Below are 10,294 nucleotides of genomic sequence, written 5' to 3' on the forward strand. Positions count from 1 at the left end.
TGTGTGTGTGTGTGGAGTTCAGTGTGTGTGTGTGTGTGTGTGTGTGGAGTTCAGTGTGTGTGTGTGTGTGTGTGTGTGTGTGTGTGTGGAGATGAGTGTGTGTGTGTCTCTATGTGTGTGTGTGTGTGTCTCTCTATGAGTGTGTGTGTGTGTGTGTGTGTGTGGAGTTCAGTGTGTGTGTGTGTGTGTGGAGTTCAGTGTGTGTGTGTGTGTGTGTGTGTGGAGTTCAGTGTGTGTGTGTGTGTGTGTGTGTGGAGATGATTGTGTGTGTCTCTATGTGTGTGTGGAGTTCAGTGTGTGTGTGTGTGGAGTTCAGTGTGTGTGTGTGTGTGTGTGGAGTTCAGTGTGTGTGTGTGTGTGTGTGTGTGTGTCTGTGTGTGTGTGTGTGGAGTTCAGTGTGTGTGTGTGTGTGTGTGTGTGTGGGGAGTTCAGTGTGTGTGTGTTTGTTTGTCCCAAAGGTGAGTTTGCTCAGTCTGTGTTTTCTGTTGTTACTCAACACTGTTTCTGTGTTTGCTCGTCAGGTTTGTTTCTAACTCATCACTTTACTCACAGTCCAGATAAACACTGTGCTAAAGTCTAAAGCCTCCGTTAGATGAGTAGTTGTATTAATGTTATAATCATCATGTATAATTATTATCAGTCTCTTTATTAGAATACAACCAGGAAATACAGGAAATGTGTTTCTGTATTAAAAACAGAAACCAGCTCGTATAAAGTGTGTAAATAATCAGAGCTCCTCTAACACTGGCTCTATTCAACATGAACACAGCCTTAATTCATAATAATATATTATATTTAATAAGGATATTTAATTAAAAACGTAATATTGGGAAGTATCGGTTTGTTCTGTAGGTTCCAGTATTTCCGAGCCTGCCTGAACGCAGCATGAGACGTTTACGGGTGTTTAATAGAGCGGGTTAAATGTTCTTTTAATAAATAATAATAATAATAATAATACATTTTATTTATAACACGCTTTTACAAGTGCTCAAAGACGCTTACAAGTAAAAAAAAAAAAAAAAAAGACATAAAATGAAAAGAACAAACAATGTAGAAGGTTAAAAAGACATAAAATGGAAAGCAGATAAAAGCAGTTTACAGGTTGAAAGCCAGTTTAAAAAGGTGAGTTTTTAAGAGTGATTTGAAGGTGTGGGGGTCTGTACGGTCTCTGATGGGTTTGAGGAGTGAATTTATACGATCTAAGGTTAAATGTCAAATCACATAAGTGAAATGATTGCCTTGGTTTTCCCGTTCAGTGCGTAGTATGACGTCACGACGTTACGACGTAGCTACAAAAGAATAAAAGTATTTATTTAGATTTGTGGGCCGTGATGTGAAACCTGGTAGATAAATTACACCAGGATATTAAATTAAACTAAGCAGCTGTTGTTAGTAGCACGCGCAGCACTGTTTCTCCACCTTCGCTGAATGAATGCGCGCTCCCGCGGCCAGGGGAAACACTTTCTGTCGGGGGAGACCAACATTGGCAAAACACCGGCACGCGCTTAATGACGTGTAACAACAATAACACGCTCGACTCGCGGGTCGCTAACCGTTGCTAACTGTCTATAACCGTTGCTAACCGTTGCTAACTGTAGCTAACTGTAGCTAACCGTTGCTAACTGTAGCTAACCGTTGCTAACATGTTCATAGCGTCCACGTACACGAACACACAGAAACCAGCTTTACCTCCTCATTGTTGTTTTCTCTGTGACGTTTTCTGCGAGTCGCCTCTGTGACGTCATCGCCAGAGTCCGGTGGGTCCTGTCTGTGACGTCACCGCCAGAGTCCGGTGGGTCCTATCTGGGTCCTCCTACCACAGACTGTATAGTATAAGAAATGGACGTAACATCCGTGACGTCACCCATTGGTTTGTGGACTGCTACTTGGACGTAGCCACGCCCCTAATGCATACCCTGCTTTATCATCAAATATAAAATCAGGGAGGCCAAAATGTCCCAAATGAACATCATACTGCATTGAAGAAGGCTTTAAACTAGCGATTGAGACCATAAACACATTTTGAAAACGTTTACTGAGGTTAGAAATCAAGTGAGAAGTTGGTGAATTCTCCATTGACTTGTATAGAGACGGTCGCCCCCTGGTGGCCTTTTGATAGAATGCAGCTCTAAGTTACTTCTCCATTGACTTGTATAGAGACGGTCGCTCCCTGGTGGCCTTTTGATAGAATGCAGCTATATACGTGTCTACGTGATATAAAGATCCAGTTATAAGACTATAAATAAAACATGTGTGTGGAGATGTAAACTGTGTGTTACCATGACAACAAGGATCCAGTATCAAACTTGAACAGATGAACACCCACAGACTGAGCCGAGGAGGAATAGTAATACTTTATTATAGTTATAGTTAACATAGCATACTTCATATACGGATACATGTGTCATATATGACTCCTACATTTACACATATACACAGATAAAGTGACAGTTATATTCTGGGGTTATAATAAAGCACATCTCATGCTCATACTCTTTGTTTCACTATGTACAACCCATGAAGAGAACAAGGCTAAAAAAAAAGGGAATCAGCTGATGTTTAACTTCTATTCTCATTAGTTTATAGTTCATAGTTTATAGTTTATACACATGTCAGTAGAATTAAACATGTTTTATTCTAAAAGTCTGACAGAAAAAGGCCTGAGACACAATATGGGCCATAAACCGGTTATAAGACTTCTTAAAGGTTGGGTCTGTTTTAATAAAGGATCTGCTGAGTTTGTAGATTTGCTGTTAAAGTGATGAAATAATCTGCTGCTGCCTGAAGTTATGAGGTTAACTCGGGTACAAAAAGAGAGACCCGAACCCGAACGGACCCGGAGAATTTCTTCCGAGATCCGAGTGGTTCCGAGATCATTTCTGCCCGACCCGTAAAAAGGATGAATAATTGTTGTAACTGAACCTCGTCTGAAATCATCATAGCTCTTCAAATCATGAATTTACCCTTTTTAAAAACACATAGGTCAACATTTAAGGAAACCCTGTTTTTAAATAAATGAAGTGCAGATTATAACTAATAATAGACTACACTTCATCTGGCCGTGATCTGACTGACCCGAGTCAGACCCGTACTCGGTGTCTCTCGGGTTTTCTCGGTTTTACACATTTTAGCGAACAGATCCGGGACCCGAGGTTGTAAAATCCAATCCGACCCGGATCCGTACGGGTCTCGGGTCGGACCCGTACCAATTTCGGTCGGCCCGATCCGAGTTAACCTCTAACCTGAAGGTCTGAGCAGCTGAACGTACTTTAACTTAACAGCATCTTCACTCCAGATAGTTCATGTTAAAGCGTTGCCACGACGACGGGTTCAAACATTAACAGGTAGCGCCTCCTTGTGTTCAACACTCACATTACAACCTTTAAACAGCATGCAAACCAAAGCACGACATCATCATCTCACAGAAATGGACAGGCTAACTCTGTCTGCATGCAATGTGTGTGTGTGTGTGTGTGTGTGTGTGTGTGTGTGTGTCGGTGTGTGTGTGTGTGTGTGTGTGTGTGTGTGTGTGTGCACGTGACCCCAAACCTCCGATCAGTCTGATTCTGTGTTTAGAAGCATGCAGCGCCCCCTGCTGGCTCATCCTGATATTACTAAAGGATTACGTGCAAATTTCATCCTTTTAATGTTTTATAGTTTCCAGCTCTGAACTGAGAGGATCTGAACTGAGAGGATCTGAACTGAGAGGATCTGAACTGAGAGGATCTGAACTGAGAGGATCTGTTTTTGGTGAGTTGAAATGAGTCATTGTTTAAATATTCTGCTTTGTCAGAAATATGTTAAAGTTTTCATTAAATTCAGAACTGAGGCACAAAGACTGAGACTCTGCTCATATCAGCTGAGACAGAAGCTGAAGCACTGATGTCTTCATTTTTAACCCTTCGTAGGTCGCACCAACAAACTGCTGCTTTAAAAACATGTTAGAGACTCATTCTGCTCGTGTTCCAGATGAAAACATGAAAGTCAACTTCAAAAATGTCTCCAGCAGGATCTCTGATGTCAGCACAATCTGTATCCATAGCAACCATAGAACAACCTGTAGCTATAGCAACCATAACACAACCTGTATCTATAGCGACCATAGAACAACCTGTAGCTATAGCAACCATTGACCTAAACGTTTAATGAGTTCAGTAGACGGTGGAGCAGACCTACGAAGGGTTAATCTCACCTATCAAGCTCAACAACACACCTGTTCGAATCAGTGAACCAATCAGAGGTGAGTGGTCTGGAGGCTGGTTACCTAGGTAACAGTGATCTCATGGTGTGCCCCCCCCACCCTTCTCCTCACAGCACCATGGTGGGGATGTGGTGGACCAGTGATGCAGGATGTGGCACGCTGGTCAGCTGTGGAGGGTTGGCGGTGGGAGGCGAGTGATCCGCGTGCATGCCTCCCACCACCACTCCTCTGCCGGCGGCTGCAGGGTCGCCTCCTGTGGGCCGGTGCCGGGCGCTCTTCTGGTGCGCCCGCAGCCCGGCCAGCTGGGAGTACGCGGACTGGCAGACGTGACACTTGTAGGGGCGCTCGCCGGTGTGCAGGCGGACGTGGTTCCTCAGCGTGGACGACTGGCTGAAGCGGCGGTTACAGAAGCGGCAGACGAACGGCTTGTCCAGCGTGTGGATGCGCATGTGGGAGCGCAGGTTGCTGCGGGAGTTGAAGCCTCGGTGGCAGATGACGCAACGCATGCGACCGACACTTATAGAGGATAAAGAGGAGGAGGAGGAGGAGGAAGAGGAGGAGGAGGAGGAGCCTTCACAGGTGTGGAACTCATCTGTAAGGAAGGAGGAGGAGAAATGTTTCTGACTGAGCATTTCATGTTTTATATCTACTGCAGGTTCAGCATTATTTCATCCTTTACAGCAGGGAGGTCAAACTCATTTTAGTTCAAGGCCGGACCAATAAAAAGATGGAAGGGAGGAAGGAAGGAAGGACGGACGGAAGGAAACAAGGATGGAAAGAAGGGAAAAGTGATAGGAAGGAAAAGAAAGGAGGGGAGGAAAGAAGAAGAGAAGAACAAAGAGGAAGGTAGGGGCGAGGAAGGACAGAAGGAAGGAAGAAAGGGAGAAGAAGGAAAGAAAGAAAGAAGGAGAGAGGAAGCACAGATGGATGGAAGGAAGGAAGGAAGGAAGGAAGGAAGGAAGGAAGGAAGGAAGGAACAGTCAAAACAGGCGGGTTAATTTGACCCGGGAGGATGACAGGAAGGTTAAACTGAAAAACTAAATAAAGATAAAACCTAATGAACATTAATAAAGTATAATGAGTTCAGGTTCAGGTTCTGGTTCTGGTTCAGGTTCAGGTTCTGGTTCTGGTTCTGGTTCAGGATCAGGGATCAATAATCAATGATCTTTACCGCTCTTGGCCTTCTTGGTCTGCTCCTCGTCTCCTCCAGGGATTCCCGGTATTCCCAGGAACGTGTTGTGAGAGTTCCCGTACCAGACGAGCAGCTCCTGGTCCGGAGGGATGGTCTGAGGAGGAAACACAAACCTTCATCATCTTCATCAACCTTCATCAACCTTCATCAACCTTCATCATCCTCATCAACCTTCATCATCCTCAGAACAAGAAAACCTTTGATTCTGATCTGAGAACATGAAGACTGAACATACAGAACATATTAACTACTCTTTATGTAGTTAAGAAGCTTTAATGAGTTAATCTGCTTGATGTTCTTCTTCTGGACTCTTCAGGTGAAGTACGATGTTATAATCATTTATACTGAACATGAACCTTTGACTCTTCAGCACATTACTTGTTCTTTGTTTGTCTACTATTCCTGTAATAAATGAAAATGGAATAAATACGTTTTGGGAAAGATTAAAAAAAAGAGAGATAATAATAAATAGATACTAAAAATGATCATACATAAAAATAAAAATAAAACCGTCTATTAGTTAAAGTGCTGCACTCAGTTCTCATTTTGTTTGTTCATTTAATTAAAATGACACACAATAAATATGTATGTTTAATAAATGTCAAAAACAAAGATGAATTACTGAAAGTGTGTTTTTTCTGACTGAATTTTTAACTTTCCGCCAGCAGAGGGCGCCACAGTGCTGCTGATCAAGGTTTTTATAGTTTAGAAATGTTCTTTAGTTTTTATTTTTATTTAGTTTTTCAGTTTGCTTTTTTATTCCAGTTTAGTTTTAGTTAGCCCAACAAGTGATTTAGTAGTTTTAGTTTAGTTTTTATGTAGTTTTAGTTTTTCAGGTATTAAGAGAAAGCTTTGACTTGTAGAAGCTGAAAAGGATGAAAGAATGTGTGACACTAAATATGGTTTATCATATCATATATAAGTCCTTTTAATTTCATTCTTTAACCACAGCTGGAGGGTTCAGGGTAGCAGCATAGTGGCTGCTGCAGGACAGGAAATCATCGAGGGAGAAAATGAAGCTGAATTTATCTGCAACTCAGTTTAGTTTTAGTTAGTTTTACTTTGTTCATTGTAGTTTTTATTTTAATTCCAGTTTACTAAATTATTTTTTCATTGCTAGTCTTAGTTTTAGTTAACTATAATAACCCTGACATACAGAACATATGAAATACTCTTTATGTTTGCTGTAATGTTTTATTGGTTGTTTATTTTCATGTTTTCTTACTTAAAGATTTATTTCATGTCTCACAGGTGTGGAAATAAAACTGTCCTAAATTGTGTATTCTGGGATTTTTTTTCCTCATGAAGCAAACTAACGAAGGGAAATAAGAAAATGACAGTTTACTGCTCGCTACAAGCTCAACACAATACAGACTATGTATTGACTATGTGGTGTGACATGCAGCAAAGGACCTCCGATCGGGATTCAAACCGGGGTCGGCTGCGTATATGGCATGCGCTCTAACCACTCGACCACCTGCACACCACAAATATCCTGCTTTTAAGAAGATATTTATATTATTACTTTTAGGAGGGCAGAAGGCCAAAGAAGCTTTAATGAGCTAATCCGCTTGATCTTCTTCTGGACTCTTCAGGTGAAGTATGATGTATTTCTCTGTTATAATCATTTATACTGAACATGAACCTTTGACTCTTTAGCACATTACTTGTTCTTTGTTTGTCTACTATTCCTGTAATAAGTGAAAATGGAATAAATACATTTTGGGGAAAGATAAAAAAAAGAGAGATAATAATAAATAGATACTAAAAATGATCATACATAAAAATAAAAACCAAACAGTCTATTTGTTAAAGTGTTGCAGTCAGTTCTCTCTTTTTTTCATTTAATTAAAATAACACAGAATAAATATGTATGTTTAATAAATGTCAAAAACAAAGATGAATTACTTAAAGTGTTTTTTTTACTGACTGAATCTTTAACTTTCAGCCAGCAGAGGGCGCCACAGTGCTGCTGACTCCGTTCACTGCAGACTAACAAACTACTGTCCTGTATCTGTGTGAGCTCTGAGTTCAGGTTTAAATAACATTTAAAGAGTGGTGAAGTTTCAGTGTGATCACAGCCACTCGTTCAGCGTCTCACTGTTAATATATAATATATATACATATATATATATGTATGTATATATATTATATAATCTGACGTTTTTAGTCTGAAACAAAGTGAAATCTGTGCGAAGATGAAATCCTGGAAGATCTCATGAGGTTTGAATAAACAGCAAAGACAACTCACCAATAAATTAATTATTGTCTCATTTCTTTAGAGATCAGATTCTTTTTATCTGCTTTTTTTTCTATATTAACTTTTAAAAATACAAATTAATAACTCTTCTTGATTAGTTTTTATTTCATTTATTTTATTTTACAGTATTATTTTAATCTTGTATATATTTTCATACCTGGAACTTTCTTCCTATAACATTTGAGGTGTGCTTCTCACTCTTCCTTCCTTCCTTCCCTCCCTGCATCTTTCTTTCCTTCCTTCCTTCCTTCCTTTCCTCTATCTTTCCTTCCTGTCTTTTTTCCCTTCTGTCCTTCCATCCTTCCATCTTCTTTTCCTTCCTTACTTCCTTCCCTCCATATCTGTGATCAATGTTCATTTCTTCAATGTAATTATAATTATATAATTTATTTTATCTATTTAGTATAAGAGAGTGAACAGCATCAGGATTTCTCTTCTATTCTATCTGCTGATATTCAGTCTTACATGTGTGTGATCTTCTTTATTAACTCAGTTATATGTTAATAGGTGAAGGAGTGTGTGACTGACCTCCACGGCCTTGTAGAAGATGCTGCTGCCGATCTGAACCACCTCCAGGTTCTGCTCCTGTTCGTTCCTCGCACACTTAATGTACGTCATCCAGCTCCTCTGGTCCTCCTGGCTGGCGTCGATGAAGTACCGAACCGTCCCGTCCTCGTTAAACACCTGCAGAGAGACCACACGTCAGATACCTGCACTAACATCTGGAACCGCTAGCTTCACTAACATCTGGAACAGCTAGCTACCATCCATTATCCAGCGGCTCAGTCACGTTCATCATCAGCGTCAGTAGAGATTAACCCTCCTGTTGTCCTCAGGTCAAGGAACGAAGGGAGGAAGGAAGGAAGGGAGGAAAAGAGGAAGGAAGGAAGTGAGGAAGGAAGGGAGGAAAGAAGGACAGAATGAATGAGGACGGAAGGAAGTGAGGAAAGAAAGAAGGAAGGAAAGAAGGAAGGAAGGAAGGAACAGTCAAAAGAGATGGGGTCAATTTGACCCGGAGGACTTCCTTCCTCCCTTCCTCCCTCCCTCCCTCCTTTCCTTCCTTCTTCCATCCTTCCTTCCTTGACTCGAGGACAACAGGAGGGTTAAAAGAGCTCAATCATAAGCAGTTTGAACTCTGGGCTCAGCTATCTGCCACTGACCCAGTAGAGGTTAAACGTGTCTCACCTCCCACATGAGGTTGTTGTTCTTGTAGAGGTCGATGGAAGGGAGAGAGGGAGGAAGGAAGGAAGGAAGGAAGGAGGAAGGGAGGAAGGAAGGAAGGAAGGAAGGAAGGAAGGTTAAACGTGTCTCACCTCCCACATGAGGTTGTTGTTCTTGTAGAGGTCGATGGAAGGGAGAGAGGGAGGAAGGAAGGAAGGAAGGAAGGAAGGAAGGAGGAAGGGAGGAATAGAGGAAGGAGGAAGGGAGGAAGGGAGGAAGGGAGGAAGGAAGGAAGGTTAAACGTGTCTCACCTCCCACATGAGGTTGTTGTTCTTGTAGAGGTCGATGTGTTCAGGGGAGATGAGACGTCCGGTGAACGGTCCCATCTCTGTTCCTGCTTTAATCCACGTCTTAGAGAAGATACCCAGACCTTCTCCTGGAGAGAGAGAGAGAGACAGAGAGAGAGAGAGACAGAGAGAGAGAGACAGACAGAGAGAGAGAGAGTGAGAGACAGAGACAGAGAGAGAGAGAGTGAGAGACAGACAGAGAGAGAGAGAGACAGAGAGAGAGAGAGAGAGACAGAGAGAGAGACAGAGAGAGAGAGAGAGAGACAGAGAGAGAGAGAGAGAGACAGAGAGAGAGAGACAGAGAGAGAGAGAGAGAGACAGAGAGAGAGACAGAGAGAGAGACAGAGAGAGAGAGAGAGAGACAGAGAGAGAGACAGAGAGAGAGAGAGAGAGACAGAGAGAGAGAGAGAGAGACAGAGAGAGAGAGAGAGAGACAGAGAGAGAGAGAGAGAGACAGAGAGAGAGACAGAGAGAGAGAGAGTGAGAGACAGAGACAGAGAGAGAGAGAGAGAGAGAGAGACAGAGAGAGAGACAGAGAGAGAGAGAGAGAGAGACAAAGAGAGAGAGAGAGAGAGAGAGAGAGAGAGAGAGACAGAGAGAGAGAGAGACAGAGAGAGAGGGTTAAGGTTCATGAAGGTAAAACATGATGAAGACTTTCTAAATCTTCATCCTGGTCTCAGACAGTCAGGCATCACTGATCCAGAACCCTGCGGCTAGTGAGGAAGACCTCTCTGTGATGAAGGCCCGAACACGTCTGAACCTTCTCTCTGCTCTACGTGACTTTAGTTTAAACCTCTTCATCATCATCATCATCATCATCATCATCATCATGTCGTGTTTTACTGATATCTGTGAGCTATGAGCGGGTCGGTGATTCATCTGAACGTCTCTAACATGTCAGACAGGAAAGTTCTCTTTATCATGTCCGGTGTCATTTTACTCGTTACACGTTTGACTAATAAAAGCATTCAAAATTAAAATGTTAGAAGCTGAAATCACATATTTTGGTTGCTTAAAAACAAGAATAAAAATGATTCTTTGATTCTTTAAATTGCAGATTAATGATTTTATTTCTTTCCTTTATCTTCTTTCTTTTTGTTCTTTTTTAACATCGCTCTATTTTCCCTTTATGA

At 41.7% G+C, this 10,294-nt stretch overlaps 1 protein-coding gene across 1 annotated transcript in view; it reads right to left on the minus strand.

Moving 5' to 3' along the window:
- Window positions 1-4,308: 4,308 nt before the first annotated feature.
- Window positions 4,309-10,294, minus strand: part of LOC128364235 (PR domain zinc finger protein 12-like) — a 16,517-nt gene continuing 10,531 nt past the window's right edge. Inside the window, exons 3-6 of the mRNA XM_053324776.1 lie at window positions 9,126-9,250; window positions 8,182-8,337; window positions 5,373-5,487; window positions 4,309-4,793 (exon numbers count right to left, since the gene is read on the minus strand). Of these exons, the coding sequence (XP_053180751.1) occupies window positions 4,309-4,793; window positions 5,373-5,487; window positions 8,182-8,337; window positions 9,126-9,250 (881 nt within the window). The remainder of the gene's footprint in view (window positions 4,794-5,372; window positions 5,488-8,181; window positions 8,338-9,125; window positions 9,251-10,294) is intronic.

The sequence above is a fragment of the Scomber japonicus genome, chromosome 9 (assembly GCF_027409825.1).
Source record: "Scomber japonicus isolate fScoJap1 chromosome 9, fScoJap1.pri, whole genome shotgun sequence".
NCBI lineage: Eukaryota > Metazoa > Chordata > Actinopteri > Scombriformes > Scombridae > Scomber > Scomber japonicus.